Source organism: Suillus fuscotomentosus (genome assembly GCF_016647785.1).
Source record: "Suillus fuscotomentosus strain FC203 chromosome Unknown F5891scaffold_169, whole genome shotgun sequence".
Lineage (NCBI taxonomy): Eukaryota > Fungi > Basidiomycota > Agaricomycetes > Boletales > Suillaceae > Suillus > Suillus fuscotomentosus.
The window spans coordinates 1-18,046 of record NW_024539681.1 but is presented as its reverse complement, the minus strand read 5'-3'; the positions used below and the strand labels follow the sequence as shown (position 1 = coordinate 18,046).

At 46.9% G+C, this 18,046-nt stretch overlaps 7 protein-coding genes across 7 annotated transcripts; 2 read left to right on the top strand and 5 right to left on the bottom strand.

Moving 5' to 3' along the window:
- Positions 1-887: 887 nt before the first annotated feature.
- On the bottom strand, positions 888-5,040 carry F5891DRAFT_987589 (DNase I-like protein; the record flags this gene model as incomplete). The annotated part of the gene is made up of 23 exons (XM_041377923.1): positions 888-973; positions 1,051-1,147; positions 1,278-1,364; positions 1,403-1,441; positions 1,507-1,560; positions 1,607-1,770; positions 1,823-1,985; positions 2,044-2,075; positions 2,126-2,174; positions 2,327-2,455; positions 2,511-2,646; positions 2,701-2,754; positions 2,808-2,875; positions 2,930-3,030; positions 3,081-3,084; positions 3,138-3,407; positions 3,460-3,576; positions 3,630-3,847; positions 3,909-4,066; positions 4,125-4,281; positions 4,353-4,418; positions 4,667-4,873; positions 4,971-5,040. 23 exons carry the CDS (start codon positions 5,038-5,040, stop codon positions 888-890), a joined length of 2,526 nt encoding a protein of 841 aa, XP_041217298.1.
- A 554-nt stretch (positions 5,041-5,594) lies between these two features.
- Positions 5,595-6,389, top strand: F5891DRAFT_156756 (uncharacterized protein). The gene is made up of 4 exons (XM_041370702.1): positions 5,595-5,916; positions 5,966-6,067; positions 6,126-6,220; positions 6,271-6,389. Exons 1-4 carry the CDS (start codon positions 5,703-5,705, stop codon positions 6,292-6,294), a joined length of 435 nt encoding a protein of 144 aa, XP_041217297.1. The 5' UTR covers positions 5,595-5,702; the 3' UTR covers positions 6,295-6,389.
- A 95-nt stretch (positions 6,390-6,484) lies between these two features.
- F5891DRAFT_965805 (uncharacterized protein) lies at positions 6,485-7,417 on the bottom strand (the record flags this gene model as incomplete). Its single annotated transcript, XM_041376192.1, has 3 exons — positions 6,485-6,893; positions 6,943-7,127; positions 7,190-7,417. 3 exons carry the CDS (start codon positions 7,415-7,417, stop codon positions 6,485-6,487), a joined length of 822 nt encoding a protein of 273 aa, XP_041217296.1.
- A 1,167-nt stretch (positions 7,418-8,584) lies between these two features.
- F5891DRAFT_156744 (uncharacterized protein) lies at positions 8,585-9,697 on the bottom strand. The gene is made up of 3 exons (XM_041370701.1): positions 9,614-9,697; positions 8,881-9,556; positions 8,585-8,820 (listed from the first exon to the last, which is right to left on the bottom strand). Exon 2 carries the CDS (start codon positions 9,482-9,484, stop codon positions 8,948-8,950), a length of 537 nt encoding a protein of 178 aa, XP_041217295.1. The 5' UTR covers positions 9,485-9,556; positions 9,614-9,697; the 3' UTR covers positions 8,585-8,820; positions 8,881-8,947.
- Positions 9,698-9,719: 22 nt separating this feature from the next.
- F5891DRAFT_156716 (uncharacterized protein) lies at positions 9,720-11,370 on the bottom strand. Its single transcript, XM_041370700.1, has 6 exons — positions 11,368-11,370; positions 11,269-11,282; positions 11,051-11,213; positions 10,805-10,999; positions 10,574-10,746; positions 9,720-10,516 (listed from the first exon to the last, which is right to left on the bottom strand). The coding sequence occupies exons 4-6, from the start codon at positions 10,988-10,990 to the stop codon at positions 9,976-9,978; spliced, it is 900 nt and encodes a 299-aa protein (XP_041217294.1). The 5' UTR covers positions 10,991-10,999; positions 11,051-11,213; positions 11,269-11,282; positions 11,368-11,370; the 3' UTR covers positions 9,720-9,975.
- Positions 11,371-13,678: 2,308 nt separating this feature from the next.
- Positions 13,679-15,826, bottom strand: F5891DRAFT_1074430 (glycosyltransferase family 22 protein). The gene is made up of 9 exons (XM_041363356.1): positions 15,725-15,826; positions 15,551-15,670; positions 15,370-15,492; positions 15,234-15,317; positions 14,997-15,181; positions 14,492-14,942; positions 14,292-14,437; positions 14,057-14,243; positions 13,679-14,003 (listed from the first exon to the last, which is right to left on the bottom strand). Exons 1-9 carry the CDS (start codon positions 15,729-15,731, stop codon positions 13,723-13,725), a joined length of 1,584 nt encoding a protein of 527 aa, XP_041217293.1. The 5' UTR covers positions 15,732-15,826; the 3' UTR covers positions 13,679-13,722.
- Positions 15,816-16,609, top strand: F5891DRAFT_156569 (uncharacterized protein). Its single transcript, XM_041370699.1, has 5 exons — positions 15,816-15,864; positions 15,983-16,137; positions 16,195-16,240; positions 16,294-16,334; positions 16,396-16,609. The coding sequence occupies exons 1-5, from the start codon at positions 15,862-15,864 to the stop codon at positions 16,523-16,525; spliced, it is 375 nt and encodes a 124-aa protein (XP_041217292.1). The 5' UTR covers positions 15,816-15,861; the 3' UTR covers positions 16,526-16,609.
- The last annotated feature ends 1,437 nt before the right edge of the window (positions 16,610-18,046 follow it).

The following is an 18,046-nucleotide window of genomic DNA, read 5'->3' as shown; positions in this document are numbered from 1 at the left end:
GATGACCGCGCCACGTCCATGAGTCACTCGAGACTGTCGGAGCTCCTTTCAAAGGGCACACCCAAGGCGCACCGGTACCATTCATGGTCTAGTACTATTAATACCTGTCATGTCTCCTACCTCTCGCCCACCTAGACCTTTGTCTACAAGCGATCTACATGTTTTTCTTCACTTTCTACGCAAGCTCCTTCCCTCCTCTTCTGGTAAGGATGCGGTTCGCACCGATGAGCCTCGTCCACTAAACGTGTTTTTTCTACCCATTTGCTACCCAGTTGACTTGACGGTTCCGTTGCACTTCCCTACTACATTTCCCCTACTACATTTCCCCTACCTCATTCGCTTATAAAACAAGACGAAAACTCGAGTGGGGACTTTCATATTCAACTTACGTTTTTCTAGTCTTGGTCCAGGCACCATCACCAACACCTAATCCTCTGCCATCAATACTTTCGCAACACTCAAATCCAGCTCACATCAACTTAGTAGCCCTTTCAGACAAATCATACATCATTGACTGTCGTTCAGGTACTCTCGAGCCGGATAAACAGATATGGGTGTCTCGTTTTTCTCGTCGTACCCCAACTCTCATGCATCCATGTATAACGAATTACTGCAGCGGGTGCTACCGGGAATGGTGATATCCTGAGGAAGACTATGTTTCCCCTCCCCTCTCCTTCCTCCAATCCCGACATATGCCTAGGGATTGTCCACGCCGGACGACATGGAAGCAGCCGCTTTTGTTTCTGCCTCCAACTGATTTCGAGCTTGTTCTCCGTCCGATATCTTATAAATTTAGTTGTTGCTCGTTGCATGCATTGTCCTCCCTACACTATAAATCCAAAGCGCTTGAGATATATCCACAGGACTTCTGGGATGTCGCGTGTAAATCAGCCAACAAAATGAAGCAAAAACTTCCGTTTTCCGATTGGAGACACGGGGGTGTAAAGCCCTATTGAGTCGTCCCGCAGTAATACTGATGCAAATACAGTCGCTACAGACCTCGTTCAGTAGATATTCTAATGAACTCTGTATAATGCATGATAGACGCACCCAGCCTTTCTGTCATTTCCGCTTGATTCGTCGATGATTGTGACGACAGTTTTTGCAGGGACATATAATGGAGGAATGCAGTAAGCGAGATCCATACCTAGGAAGAGTTAACAAGAGGTGTGTGCACCATGTGTGGAACCTTACATTGACTGATTCAGGAGGAAATTCATCCAGTAGCTGGGACTCGCATAAAGACTATCCAAGATACTGGAGTTTTGTGAACGTACCTCGAATGCCTCGTCTCTACTTGTCATTTGCAGACACCGCGCATGGAGGTAAGGGGGCACCACAGGATCTACCAACGAGTCCAATAACTGTACCAACGTAGATACAATGGCAGTCGTCAGCGGACCGTGTTCTTCTCCAGACTGGGGGGATGGGAATTGATCTCCTGTATCAAGACACTATGAACAGTTATTAACACATGCATGAATGTCGAAGATGACTCGTAAATACCTCTCTGATGTTTATGCATATTCTCTCTTCAATAAGACCATTGAATAAATCAATCTAGAGCGCCATTAGGACATGCAGTCAGAACCTTTATGGCACGAACTGGATCGGTGACATAGGTCATCAACCAATTGATCAATCTCATGATCTCCCGCGGAGCGTTTACTAGCTGCTGGGCAGGCACCTGATCGTTCGGAGACTTCATAGATCGCACGGGACAGGGAAGTCGTGTAAGTCTGGCAAGCTTGTTTGCGAAGCAAGTATATTCTGTGTTCGTCATATCCAGTGAGTGTATCAGGCTGAACAGGAATGGGCGTACGGTATTCGCCGGTGACCGAGATGAAGTGATCTTTCCCTAGAGCAGTATGCAGTATGAGGGTAAAATCCAAGCGGGGCGGTAAAAGATTCAGCCGTGACGCAGGCGAGTTATCGACAAACACTGTGACAGTGATAGTCGACGATTCACCCGGACGAAGTAGGCCCTGCAAAGAAAGAAGTTGCGGGTTAGCCTGAGCTTTACAGTGCGAGGATGCCTCGTACCACCACAGGATCAATCTTAAGCCATTGTGGACCTTTAATACAACATATCAATTGGTGATATGAGAGCTCAGGTATTGCTTACAGATTGGCTGTTCAGCATCTGCAGTGACAAATCGGTAAACGCAGGGGATCTGGAAATCGTAATCATCAAAGGCTGTGTAAATTACTGAGTCAACTTGCCTGTCCATTATTCTGAATGGATAACGTTTGTCGGATTAGACGCTTGTAGCTTTGAGCCAAACTTCAGTCATTACCAACTAGGAGGTGCAAAAACCTACTAGACTTTTCCAAAGTCCAATTTCATTGGCTGCAGCTTGATTTTCGGTGTTTCGGAAGAATGTTCCACGCCCCATAACTCCCGATACAGCTTAGAGGCGGCGATCTCACGTCTCTGCTTGTCAACAATTGATATCTGATAAACATCGAGCATGAATGGATCACCATGGCATTGTGGACAGAAAACACACGTTTAAATCGAAATCAGCTGATACTGGACGGTGATCACTCAATGTTATTTGAGGATGGCTGCAGTATGAACGTTGGGTGACTGAAACACTTGGAGCCGACATATGTAATATGCGGTCCGTCCATGCGGGTTTGCGCCTAGCAGGATAAGTCAATTGCTCCAATAGTAAGCCAATTGCGAAAACCGCTCACTTTCGATCATATCCCAGAGAATCTTCTGATGTATTTGACGCGTATCTGTACGAACTACCACGCCCAGCGATTTGATTTATGTAATTATTCGGCAGGAAACTACGCACGGCATATGTGTAATTGCATGCTCCGAGAACTCGGCAAATGCTTTCCCGCTTGCGATAGCCATCTTCAACTGAGTGCTCGATACAATCAGCACGGTGATCAATTATGTCAGTCATCATCTAACCTGATCATACTTAAGCAAAAGTGGGACGTTACCCGGGCCTGGAAAAGATGTTAGTAGTTCTCTGACGTCCCCGTCCGCAAGATCTATCCTGTAATTCAAATCTGTGACGGCCAAATTAATCATTCATCTCGTGAGGTAATAATCAACCAACCTCCCTAAAGTTCCAAAAGTGTAAGTGAGGTAATGGAGAGGGCAAGTTACAACGCACCATCCAGAATAATACGTCACTTTCAAACAACCCAACAGGCCTTCTCGAAGTTTCCGATGCGGTGTTCGCATAAGAATTAGAATCAAGCTCGTCAGTCTGATCAAAGACTAGGCGCCTGGAAAGATCGTGGAAGTCAAAGTTTCGCCTCTCTATCATTTCATCGAATGCTGCGAGATGTGCGTTAACAAAAGTGAGTACTGTGGGACTTGCGGAGATCTCTTGGGCTAAAGGTGTGTATGACATCCGTATTGCTGTTGCACCTTTATTGCCCTGCAGGATAAATGTTGATTAAATGCCACAGAAATCATGTTTATGCCTATACCATAATGCCCATGATTCCTGCACCAGCGGTGCTAAATCTGATGTCACTAAAGCATGACAGACGCGACTTCTTCGCAATTGCAACGATCAGCATGCCAACCAGCTGTTTGGAAGCGAGCTGACGGACATTATATATCGTATTGCAGTAGATACATAAATAAAACACGATACCTTCTCGTAGAGAATGCCTCTCTCACCCAACCCAGCCAAGATGGCTTCCACCCACGCATCTTCCCTGACGGTACTGGTAGCATACAAAAGGGCTTCGGTTGAAAGGTCTAGTTCTTGGAAGCCTAGCACAAGGAGATCTGGATCAGAGACCTTTGCGTCGTTGTTCAAACTTGCATGAGCTAGTGTGGCAGAAGAAGCTCCTAGGCTGGTGGTCATATCTAAATCAAGGAGTGAGGTGCAATCAATGACAAATTGACATGGTGACAAAACGTCACTGACGTTCATCAACTGGGTTTGGAAGTATGTCGAGTGGTGATATGGCTTTCAAAGGTGAGATCCATCCCGATATCTCTGAATTCCGCTTTGTTTGTCTGAGCCAGGGCGATAGGTCCTGCGACGGCATTTTTCCATTGACATTGAATGTCCCCGTGCGGATGCTGTTCATGAGCGAAGTTGCCCGTTAAAATAATTCAAGAACAGTATTAGCGAGCATACAGCAGGCGCGCCGATGACCCAGTGAAAGCTTCTTCAATAGCTTTGTTATAGATCCAATTTTCGCGAACAATGCTGATATCATCCGCATCGTCTCCTGGAAGACCCGCACTTGCCGGCGAAAGTCGCGTATGCAACGGTGCATTGACCATGCGCAAATCTATAGGAGATGAAAAGGCTAGTATCAAGTCAGCTCGTGTATTTACATTTACGTGATCGGAGGTATCGTACATTTCAAAGAGCTCTCTTGCGTGTAAAGTGATAGCCAAGAGAAATCAGCATCGAATTCATGTCTAGCTACAATTAGTAGATACACTGGTAAGTCAATATAGGGGACGTAAAAGAAGGACAGCTGACTGAACATGTCCTTCAAACGTCTGCATTCTGCAGTGAAGGACTGCAATTTCCTCGTATCTCGTGTGATTAAAGTATGGCTTCGTGTTTCAGTAGCCAGTTCATACTTTATAGTCAAAGTAAGTTCTGTCGATGCGATGAGAATGCGACTTATTGTATTAGCCGCATTTACACACCTGATCTCGACTGACCTAGCGTAGCGGCAGTCTCTCCCCCAGATGCGCGAAGGTCTAAAGTTTTTCTCCTTGCTTGTGCAACAGAGAACGAAAAACTTCCAGAAATCGGATACGCAACTTCCACACTCAAGTCCTCGATAGAGCGACCCGGTGTGCGCTTGAAAATAAGAACGCTTCTCAGAGTCAGCACAAAGTTGAACGAGCGGAGCTTAGTAGAAGCATCTGTACGGCAGGAAAGGGACCCTGACGTATCCCACTTCTAGCATAAAAACAACAGATCCTGCGCGAGAACCATTGACACAGGAAGCAAGTTACACACCTGCCTTCTTCATCTCCCACGTATTCCCTTCTGTGCGATACAACGGCCAGAATGCGTCTGGATCGGTCATCTGTAGAAGAACTTGAAAGGTCACCGCGTTCTTGAAGTTGTGTGACCTCGACTTCGAGTGCCGCCTTGAGATTCTCAGATGATCGCAGAAGGGATTGAACTGCGGCTTCCATTATCCCATTCATAGGTGGGTGGTCTAGATGACTTCACTTCCTCAAGAAATCTTCACCTGTTGTCAAAGGGTTATTGTAAGTACAAAGGTGTAGCTCTGCTACCGTGGAGCCATGTGACTGATGTGACCACGTGCGTCTTAATGATATTCTCACGTTTCCCCGCAAAGTTCTTTCTTTGGAACTGGGGATGGGCAGCCTGTCCAGAGCCTCAGTGAGCGTCAGACGACATTGAAGTCTGTCAGAAACAATTGGGTTAGTACGAACGGCCGCAGCACCGTAGTGAAACAAGAAAGGTACAACCATTTGATTGACGTGCCCTAGATGGAACAAAAACTAACAAAAAGTCGTTGTTCCGGTCACGAGCCTCGTCGATCGTAGATTTGTCTCGAATCTTTACCTTTGTAAGTTATAGTCACAGGTGGCGTGAGGCAAAGCACTGCAGGTTATAAAAGCAGACTACTACGTCTTCCGATTTCTTACATCCAATTTTATTTTCCCAACACACGACCACTTTGATCCCCAACAGACCTCATCACTACAAAGGCTCATCATGACTCGCACAGAACGCGCTGGCTTCCCTCGTGCTTTATTACGGGATCGCTCTGAGTCCAAGTCCGGCCTCGACAAGTCCGTTCGAAAGAATGGCAGTGGCCAACACAATTGGGGTAGTATCAACGATGAACGCTACCTCGAGGCCGCCGCACTTGCAGACGAGGAGGAGGAAGAATTCGAGGAAAATACCACAGGCCAGCAACGCAACAATTGTACGTAATGACTGCACTGTCATGCTCCACGCTCATCACGGTGCTCTAGCCGTTCACGAGAAGCCCAAACCCGAGAAACGGATCAACTCCTTCACGGAGGAAGAAAGGGAGAGTGCTAGGCAGATGAGGAAGAACGCACTCAAGGCACAAGGTCGGTCACTGTACGGAATGTGACACATGCAACAGCTAATTGTTATCTTGTCTATTAGACCTCGATTTGTCTATGATTGCACGCACTTCTTCCGCTGCGTCTACATCTCCACCCACCAGGTCGCCTCCGGTCTCCATTACTGGCAGTGCAGAGGTACGTCGTTTTTTTGACGCCAGACAGAGGACCCAACATTTTTGTGTCAGACGGCCAGCATAAGGTCAGCATGAAGCGGATGCGAAACTGTCTGCTCAACATTTTACTTCGTGTTGACGATTTACGTCAAAATTACCGCAAAAAAACATACATAACACGCTTGTTCCTGTAATTGTACAAATTGTACTGTCACTGTTAAATTGTATTATGTCAAACACACTCCCCTCGGATCTTTGCCATACTGCGCACTTCACGTTACGTATTTCAAGCACCCGAGAACTCCCCATCTCCAAATATGTTGGCAACGATTGCTGTCATAAATTCTTCATATCCCAGTGGCTGCCTTAAGTCTTCGAAATCTCTCAGAGTACCAGGGTCCCTTACAGTTTCCCTACCAATCGCTATGAGTACCATGGTCTCCAGCCCAAGTTCTACTGCCTCGAGCACATTCAAAGGCTCTCGCCTTAAACAAAGCGCTACGTAAGAGGGCAACAGCCACTCCCGTACGTCGTGCTTCCGCGCCAGGGCAATCTTCTGGATGGGATCAAGCGGTGGGAGGCACTCTAGTTCATGCAACGCTCTCGCACGGATACGCTCCATTGCATAGCGGGTTGCAATCGACAGCAGTCTGATCCATTCGTCTGCTGTTGAGAAAGGAGATGGTGAGATACCCCTGAGAGGTAGTTAGTGATACGAGGTACGGTGATGTGTGAGAGGCATACCCATCGTATAGGAACTTGAGCAAAGCCTCAAACTCAGCGACTGTCACTTCAGGCAGGACGATGGGCTTGTCGTCAGTGAGTCCTTCAGGACCGTCCTGGGTTGGAGGACACACAAACATAGTGCGAAACACATCCGACTCGCGCTGCAAAAAAAAGCGATGTACACGGAATAACACCCCGTCTACCTATTAAATCACAATGTTCTTTAATGTGAAAATTCAGAAATGTAGAGATTTGGACTACCTACCAGGAAGACAGATAATTCATCCTGCAAATAAAACTCGGAATGTCTCGGCGGAGACCGCAGCTTCGTAAAGAATGAGGCAATGCTTCTTACGGACTCGACCGGGCTTGCGACAACGGATGACTGGCCGAGGAGTCCAGGAAGTCTTATGTTCCCCGATGGCGACCGGGAAGACCGGGAAACAGGTGAACTAAACGATAGTTGAGAGGCCGAGGCTGAGAGAGGGCTCATCGCACGAGAGGCAAAGCCTTCCGATGACGGAACACGATACGGGACTGCCAATACTGGGTGAGAGAGTTCTGGGGTACTGTCGAGACTTCTCCAGCTCATGTTGATGTTTTGTGTGGTCGGGCTGGTTGACTTAAAGTAAGAGTAGTCGAGCGTCTTACTTATATCTTCGAGCTGTGGTAGACTGCGCACCACAGCATGCTTGATCCGCGTGCTTTTCATTGAACATGTAGCATGCAGCCTCAGTGGCCCAGTGGGGCATGCGCACATAGAACCGAGTGGCCGGTGACCAATACATCGTTGGAAGATGTCACGGCATTCAAGTTCTCAGAAGAAAACTTGAAAGTAGCACAGAAGATTCAGATATTCGATCACAATGTGCATACCACACGTGTCACAGCTCCGGAGTGGACATAACAATCAACTCAGCGTTAACCTCTGATAGTCCTGACGTTTGACCATAGACATAAAGGCTTCGACTGGGAGAAGGATACGATTGAAAGACAAGGTGTCGCCAGATAAAATCCTAATTGTAGGCTACTCCAGACCATTAGTTCGCGTGTAACTTGAAACAAGATGGCACCCGTGTCGACGTCTTACCGAAGCTATGTCATATATCATTCCATGAATTTCAGGAAAATCACAACTCGGAGTAGGCAAGTCTCAACCAAAGATTGGCCGCCGGAGTCGCGGTCGCGGCGCGCGGATTTGCAAATTTAGCACATACATAGTCACGTGTTATTTGAAACTCCGAATCACTCTGAAAGCCTTCAAGCGGCGACTATGTTCAAGCCCTTCTTCACATCGAAGACGTCCAGTTTGGTTACTAGTCTATTCGGCGACATGAAAGCTCCCGCACGTGCATAGAACAGAACGATACCTTCTTAACATGGCAAGTTGAACCACCCTGAACCCAACCCTAGTAATCAGAGGCTTCCGATAGCTTCTACAGAAGTACCTTGTTCATCGTCATCGTTTTCAAGAATGTCCCAGTATATTTTCAGTGACACGAACCACCATTTTAGCCAATGTTTCCGACACACCCCTACTCTTCACCCGGATGTGTCGCCAATAGGGAGTTGTTGCCAGCTCAATAACAGGCATCTGGTCCCGCATCAATATTTTGCTTCCTAGACAACTCGCCGAAGCACTCAAGTCGTTCCTTCCATCTCTTTTGCAGGTCTGGCCCGCCCGGTCTGGCAGTAGACCTCTCCATCCGCATTGATCGCTCCTCCCACCGAAGCTTTTAAAATAGGATGCTGCGTTATAACCAGATAAATGTTAAGTTTCGCACAGGCTGATCCTCGCCTGATCAAGATTTTTTTTTCCGAGGAGGCGCTGGAAAACGGCAGTTGGTGTATCAAGTGTATATGAATAGGATAAGTTAAATACACCATAACTGAGGACTTTTGAATATTACCAGTCAGCTCTCCCAAAACCGATGCGCCAAATTTCTGTGGACCGACCTTTTCCCAGTCTATGTCTTATACGTCACAAGCGCTCCGATCGCCTTCAGACGTAGTTCAACCTCAATCATAGTAACAGATGCTTATACACTACGTTCGCCGTCGTCTTTTCATCCTCAGTCTCTGCAAATAGCGCGCGAATGTCACGACGACATCTCACTCTCGACAATGCCGTGTATAGTTGTCCGTGCGCGAAGGAGTCCGTGCGCAGGTCTAGTACTGCTTTCTGCAACGTCAGACCTTGACATCCGTTGAACGTGGTCGCGTATGCCGGTCTGAGAGGAAACTTTTTTTGGTTGACTGTCCAGGTGCTCCGCGGAGGCTTGAAAGTGATGCGAGACAGGCAATGCATCTCACCGGTCTGAGGGCACCGAAATCTCCAGGCAGCGCTTCGAGCATGATGTCGTTGAATGCATGTCATTGGATCCAGTAGAACGTGCGGGGGAAAAAGAAAGTCGATGGCATCGGTGATGCTCCCGATTTGATTGATGAGATGAAGAGCTTGACGTTTGCCGGACCAGTCCTCTCCTAACATGTCCACGAAGTCGGTGTACTCTGGGTCTCCAATCGTGTGTACGGGCATGTTGAGAGTGAAGATGCGCATGAACTTTCATAGAGGAGATGAGTGGTCTTCTCATCCTCAGAGTCTGTTGGAAACAGCGCGCTCGAAAGTGCGCTTTTCATACTCAGTATCCGTTGAAAACAGCGCATGAATATCTCGGTGACATCGTACCCGAAGACAGGATGATGGTAGGTGAATAGGAACAGAGATCAGTGCGGCACGGGAGATCGAACAATTCGAATGTGAGTGGCGATCAGCTGGAGCGCACACGTGGGGTAGACGCGAATTGGTTCCATGGGATCAGACATTCCGTGCTTATATATATTAGAATGTATGCGACAAAATGGCACATTATACATACTATAGTGATCTAAATCGTAAAAAGAACCTCGAGCAGGGAGGGATATCGACTTTGCGTGAGAAGTATGCAGATGAGTAAACGAAACATGACATCTTCAAACGCAGAAAGTCAATATCAAAACACAGTCATCGACACATTGCATGACATAAAAATAAAATGTATCGTACCATGGTCAGCATATGATTCCGATGTCTCTTTTGTGCTCAGCGCTGAGTGGCCACTCATACCAAACACGTCCATAGTTTTGAGACCGCGCTGCATGTATCCAAGGTGGACATGAAATGGCTTTCTGGACAACGCCGCATTCCAGACATTCATATTTAATCTTTGTCTGCACCCATTGCTTCCCGTAGTATTGCTTTCCGTGTGGATGAAAAATTATGTTGTAGGCAGGTGCGTTGCACGCGGCACTCAAACACCGGTATATGTCAAGGCCCCAAGGCCGCCCGTCTCTGAGATTGGAGTATGCTAGGACCCTGGTGTGGACGGTACGTTGTCGCACTTTGTCTCCATTGGTCTTCATCTCAGCGAATGACAGAAATACGGGTGATTGGTTGAGGGCGTGTCTATCTTCACCAAATGATTCCTCCAGCGCGTCCCACATCTGCAAGCCGTATACATACACGTTCTCGATAAAGCGATTCAACGCAGGAACGACCACTGGATCCATTGTCGATACACTCAAAAATGTAAGCACAAAATCGAAGATATCCCTGATTGGTTGTATATGAGACAATCATATTTTAGGATATCATGAAAATGTCACTTACTCTTTCACGAATCGTGTTAACAACAGTGCACTGTCATCAAGTCTTCCCGTGGATCCGCATGCGCAGATGACAAGCCCTCGAATGCATGGACCAACACCTGCTTTCTTGTTGATTGCGGAGATCGCATGCGTTGCAGCTCTCAAATTATGATCCCCAATGTACTTTGAAAGAAGCTATGTTCGCAATCGTCCATATCCTTAGATAAATATTTTGAGATTTCAGAAATCTCACCTCATAAATTGGAATGGACATTGGATTTTTCTCGTTTCCAGATACAACGAGATTGCCCGTCTTCGTGTCAGAATGTGTGTTGACGAATATCAACAGATTTCCCTCATAGTTGAACTCACGCATCCAATCGAACGAAGGGGTCATAGCTTGTGGACAATTATTCCCGGCTCTCAGGGCTCGCGTCATTATATGTAACTTTTCAATCATCATCAGAGTGAAAGAGTTATCCAGTAAAAATGAACACACGCACCCTGCTTTTATCCCGACGATAATGTTCTTCCAGCGTTAATCTGATTAGATTTGAAGCAAACGGGCTTTCAAAACCACTCCACGACAAGAAAATAGCGAGCAGGGGGAAACGGTTGCGATAGAGAAAGTCTTGTCGAACAGAGTATCCTTGAACATTGTACTGTTGTAATGAGTGATTTATAGATGTGTGACAATGAAGCAGCGGATTGACTTACAGTCATTGCTAGACCTTTATCCCGATGGCATCGAGGACACATGAATGTCTTTTCAGTCACGCTCATGTTACCGGTCTCTGGATCAGAGAATATATTTACGCATCCGTGATCGCATTCACTCAAGCCGACACACACAGGGTTCCCGCAACCTTCAGCCTGACATGTCCATATGTAAGGTCCAACGTCGTGGCAATAAATACAGCACTCAAAGAATGTTAATGACGTTCTGGTTCAAATAGGTAGGAACATACGATTATCGGATCTTTGATCCTGTCAAATGCTTGAAAATTGCGAGACTTGAGCCCATCGACATCTTCGACGTCCATCGCGTTCGGGTCATCATCCGTAATAGGGACAAGTCTAACATAGGGTGCATCAGGTGAATTTGAATCCGCCCTCCTACGTTTTCTCTTTGCAGGCTGTTTTTCGTTGCTTACTACAGGTGCCGGTGCCACTTCCGTTCTACGGCGATTATTCTGCACCAATTGCTGTTGTTGTGGGCGAGGTGCAGGTGCAGTAGGGGCAGGATTTTCTAATGGCTTAGCTTGTGTGAAATGGCCGGGAGTGAGAAACGATGATTTAGCTTGTATGAACGCTGGTTTTGCTTGACCAAAATGGCTGAGCCTGGGTGGCAGAGACGCCATGAACACTGCTTGATATTGGTCGGTTGGTAATGCCAAATATGTCAGTTTCACGCGGCTCTGTTACAGCAGTTTGCATAATGGTAGAGGCCGGCGGTATTTCCAAAAAAAATGTGCATTTAATTTCAAAAAAGTAGTGCTACAAAGATCGATTTTTATCTCAACAACGAAGCAAGCTATTGACATCGTCCAAGCGACAAAACTGATCAGAAAAATTGAATGCAGACGACCAGCGAAAAAACTAAGCGATTCGGTGAAGTTAATGGTCACATGCTCTCAGAGCCAACAGTCTACAACAACACTTTCAAATGTCTCCCTTACCCCATCACAAATTGTCGCAAGAACTATGCAAAATAATCATCTGAATGCTACTGCTCCTCGACACATCCGAAATACACTGGTGCAAGCAAATCGACAATAGAAAAGATTGCGCAATGCTATAAGTTGACTGGGCAGCCGTATAAAGAAAGCCAGAGTGATAATAGTGCCAGTATGATTTGGACTTGGAAGATATCGAGGTGCATCCATATTCAATCTCTTCCTGCACAAATTCTGACATAACAAAGGTACATGCATGGCTGTTTGTCCTGCAGCTGTGATATGTATCTAGACGAGCTCCATGACGAGATTAGCAAGGCTCGCGGGAAACACCTATCATTGTCCACAATCTGGCAAACACTTCATCGCACAGGTTCAGTCTTTGAGACGACTTCCTGACTCAGAGGATCTTCCACCTGTGTTACATGTACCACTGGGGGGCTGTAATTGCTTTTTCGGAGGACGACCACATTTCCTGGGTTCCTTGACCTTGCGCACTCAGGTGGAAGCCTTTGCCATCCTGTGAGACGATGTAGCAAACCGGCGGGAAAAGTGAGATGTATGTGAATTTGGTTTTTATGCTAGTAGACACGAGGCAAGACTTTGTCCACTTCGCCAAATCATTCCATCCTTTCTGCAGTCATCTGCGCCTCATTTTTCTGATCAGGTTTGTATCTTATCGCTTGTCATTATCTTGCTTCGTTACTGAAATAAAAATCAATCTTTGTAGTTCTACTGGCTCTGAGGGCAGGTGACCATCAACTTCACCGAATCGCTTAGTTTTTTCGCTGGTCGTCTGCATTCGATTTTTCTGATCAGTTTTGTCGCTTGGACCATGTCAATAGCTTGCTTCGTTGTTGAGATAAAAATCGATCTTTGTAGCACTACTTTTTTGAAATTAAATGCACATTTTTTTGGAAATACCGCCGGCCTCTACCATTATGCAAACTGCTGTAATGCAAACACATTGAAACGCAGTAAGAGCTACGACTTCAGGCCATTATCAGAGAAACATTAACCTCCAGAGCCCTTTTCCAACATAGTCGCTTCATTTCTCGCATCTGTAGACTGTCGTAGTGGATGCATTTGTACCATACTCTGGCAATAAAGATCATTTGGCCACGCTCCCTTACCTCCATGTCTCCTGGCTTCTTTATGATGATCGGTCTAAGTTTTTCGACGTCTGATATTGGGGAACCACGAAGGGTGGAAACTATAGTAGCGCTTGCAGCTACTGCATATTGCAATTTGCGAACGAGAGACTTTCAGACCGCCACATCTATCAGTAGTAGCCGAGTCAGCACTCTGATATTGTAGTCTCAGATTGCGACGTGGTTAAATTATTCTATCACACTATGGCGCACGGCGTTCAGGCTCGCCGGTTGACAAACCGCAAAGAAAATAATGTTTAGATGGTGCCGAATGGTTATAAGAGGTGGAGACCAACGGGCAGTTCTCAGCATTACCGCTCAATTCGCCAAAGTCCATTAGTGGTTCAAACAAAGACACAATTACGTGACAAGGTATACACCCCTAAACGAAGGCCGTCAAGTACGCCTGCATCTATGCTCTCCGAAATGTGGTCAAGATCGAGATGCGGAAAAATGGTCTGGTTTAGTTCCATACAGCCCGTGATTGCAGGGGGTAGCGTGTATCGCATGGCCACGGGAGTCACAAGAAATATTTTGTCGTAATCATCAGCACTGAGGGATGCAGCAAAGTCATCTTGGGACGCCCCGGCGAGATCAACGAAAGAAACTAAGCCAGTTGCAACATCTGAGTGATACTACGTCAGCTGAACCTGCTTGCATCGAGCAAATGGGAATAACCTCGTTCGTTAACGCCAAGGAGGTGGAGCGGCGGCATGTACGTCTTCCAGTAGATTATGTTTGTCCGCGTGCCGAGGGAAGCATTAGCAACCAAGGGATGGAGGTGGAATAGGGAGGGTACTACGCCTCCTTGATGTAGAATTCCAAATAGAACCGCGAGCACGAAGTTGAATATGGAGCAGGATACCTACAAAGTTGTTAGCAGCCTCTGGCTGACTTCAATGTGTTAACATACCCAGAATGTTTTGCCAACATGGGCCAATTGTCCAGTGTTTGCTATCAAGACAATAATTGGCAACAAAAGAGGCACCAAGAAGCGAGGTTCTTGGTGAGGTTGCACAGATAGGACAGACAATGACAAAATGATCATTTGTATGATTGCTGCGAGTGGACAAAATGTGAGTGGTTGCGAGCACTGTCAATAAAAGCCCTTACTCGGGTGAAGAACGTCGACTTCGAATGATTTGTCATTTTTCTTATTAAACAATGTGGCGCTGTCCACAATCACGCGCACTGCTAGCCAAGTGATCCAGGGGCCGAACAACATCGGAAGGTTCACGAAAATGTGGAGCCAACGTGGATGAACTCCATGTTCTGCCAGATTTTGGGACGCGAAATTATACATGAGAAAATTAAAAGGTGTCACCACGATGTCGTCAAGGGTACCTCGAAAATATAGGGTGTCCGCCACCAAAAATGCGGTACATGTCCCTGCTGCAGTGAATAACGGCGGGACGACAAGCCGCAGCCACCTGGTCACAGTTCTGGCATGTATAAACGTTCCAAGTGCGACCTGAAATGCGATGGGCGCCCCGAATATCAAGAAGGTTGGGCGAGTGAATATACCAGTCACAAAGGTTATGGCTAGTAAGTGGATATAATAACTCTACCGGTAGATTAGATTCGAGATCCTCGAGAAGTCGGGAATAGCCAAACGGACCTTATCCAGCATCTTAACCGAACGTATCTTGCGCAAGAACAACAGACTCAAAGAAATAAGGACAGCCTCGATAGAATTCGAGAAGGGTCGAACCTGGAACGTGTTCATGACATGAGACGACGCCAGAAGCAGAAGACCAAGGCGTCGGGCACTCGGCGTCGGCACCAAACTCATCAAGCTGTAATCTAATAATGCTTTGAGTTTCATAAGCTGCAGAGATGCATTACAACGATTTACCGATCAGCCCAGATAAGAGCAAGAAGGCGGACCGTTCTAGTCGAAAGAGTAGGATTGGATGCACTCCCTGTATTAAGTGTTCCTCTAAACAGGCCGTGTAAGACATACATGACAGTTCCAGCACAAAGTTTCTCACTGCTGAGGACCTTAGCAAACCAGACAGGGATTCCAGTTGTCGCAAATGCCGGTACTATAGAACGAACGGGAAGTACAGCGGACCATTCCCAAGTACGGATGGTATGGTAAGGCATGAGATCACCTTAAATATTTAGATTCTGGGATTAGAGTGGCAGGAGAAACACGAGGCTCAGACTCACCGGAGGTCACTTCTCCATTCTGCATGTGTTCATCTGGGTGAATGTACCCAGTTCCAAGAAGCGCAAAGCATATCCGTAACGTCCATAGACCCACATAAATCCATCTGAACGTACGTGTTGCTAACACCACGTTTCAATAAACAAAGCTCGCGAAGGACTTGTCGAGCACCTAACAGATCATAAACAGTTAGCCAAGTATTGCACTTGGACTTGAATGTCGAGTACTTTTGTATGGATCAGAGTGGGCACGACACGCTGTCGGAGATTGAAATCCATCTTGTACTCAGGCTGATATCTTCAACACCCCTGCGATGGTCTGTCTTTTAATCTCTTGTGCTGCAGTTCACTGCTAAAGGCTTCTATCCGTCCCCATATGTCTGTGCCGTATTTATACAACCGTTCTTATATTCTGGTCGTCCTTGCCACATGCAGGCATCACTCCACTTCTGCTCAGAGTGCAATAATCTGCTTTACCCAAAGGCTGACACTGGGCGTCGCATCATGGTTTACGCTTGTCGAATATGTAGCGAAGAGGAGATCGGCGAGAACAAGTGTGTCTACAGGAATGATTTACTAACAGTCACCAAGTAAGTGCTTGAAGCTGAAATATTTTGTGCCATCTTACTGACCTTTAAATCAAACAGAGAACAGGTGGGAATTACTACCGACCTGGGATCGGATCCCACATTGGTTCGTCACCGCTCCGCGTCATCTTACATTACCCTATCTAATTCTGATATCAGGCGCACTCAAATATTACATGTCCGCATTGTGGCCAAGACGAGTACGCGATGTCAATACGATACAGCTTACCCTTGCTAACCATATCTCCTACTCCACTCTAGCGCCGTTTTCTACCAGGATCAGTCAAAACGGAAGGAAACCCGCATGATTCTGTTTTTCGTGTGTACCAAGTGTAACCACAGTTTCACGGATCCTTCGCTCCCGCAGGACAATCGACCTGACACCTCCTGACGCTCGCAGCTAAATCGTTATCAATTGCATCTATTTCGCACAATCTGTAATTTACCTCCCTTCATAATCGGTTATTTCCTATCATCATCAACCATTGTGACGCCATAACCTAGGCCCAGGGGCCAGGCTAGTACTCTCAGATGTAAACCAAATGTCCTACTGCCTCCATGGTGTGCCCTGGCTGGTTTCCAAAGTTGTACCTTGACTATCTCGACCCTCCAAACAATCGCCGAGAGATGTTGGATGAAATGACGGAATACGGGCCATGCGGGTCCCGTGCGGTCTTCTCCGCACAATCATTTCCCACTACCATGCGGTCTTCCTAATCGTCGTGCACTCGGGGCTTTGGAGTAGGCAATCCGACTGGTTGTGGGCATCTCCTATCGCTGACTTAGTTCGGTCCCGCAATGCTGACGGTCATCACCCTCAGCCAGTAAATATAGTGCACCATCGCCCTTTCATGACTACATTTCTTGTACTTGTAGGAATGTTTCATCGCTCAGCGAAGCGACTAAAATGCGATCGAAATGAGGACGTACGATCTGAGGTCTGGAATTACTTGCCCGTTTCATATCGGAAAGTGAATTGATGACACCGTCCTCGAGGCTTGTAGAAGTCTTTTGTGGCAACCGAGAAACATTACGTTGCTGCAATGCTGCTCGTTGGCTCATTTTATATTGACTAAAAGATGCACCATCTTCGAGGAGTAAGTACTACCCGTAGAAGTGTTTCGCGAAGGGAAGAGAACAACGCAGTCTTCGAGGCCCTCAAAGAAGTCACGACGGGCATAATTTAATGTGCTACTCGTCAACCAGAGACAAGCGCCCACCTTTGAACGTCGCGCGATGTGATCTGTATGTGGAGTCAGCATCAAGCCGCGGCAGTTCATCGAAGAAACGTTACGTGTCCTCTGTTCCATTTTCGACTTCTTTCATTTTCCCCGCCAACCCCGTTGACGCGCCCTGTATACAAACATGACGACCCACGACCCTGACCTGGTGCCGGCATCTTGCTACCTTGGTGAATCAGCAGCTAGTACGTACCCGAACTGTCAATGTTTACTCCTGACCATTAGTTGCAGCGCCCATAACTGGCACAAGGGCCCCAGGGAAAAAACAGATGGTGGCTTATTATGTGATTATATTTGAACCTGATGATAGATGCTGATGGAAGGCTGTGAACTGCAAAGGGGATCGATGGCTGACAAAGGGACGCCAAACGTCGTGCGGGACACCGTGCACCGATACCGACTGGAGATAAGTATAGGACGGGCAATCGGACTTCACGTCTTCAGGGTATGTGCCCTTGTGCTCCCTTTCATCTCGTCCACTACGGCGCTTTGCCATGCACCTTAGTTTTGGTGAGGAAGCGTCCGTTTCGAAGGGCGGTCTATGGTCAAACCATGTTGGCAATAATGTTACCTCAAGGCCAAGAACCATGAACGCGGCAGGGCAAGGTACCTAGAACCCGAAGAGCCCTGCTTTGTGATTGATGAATCCATCGTTAAGGGAAGTAGTAGCC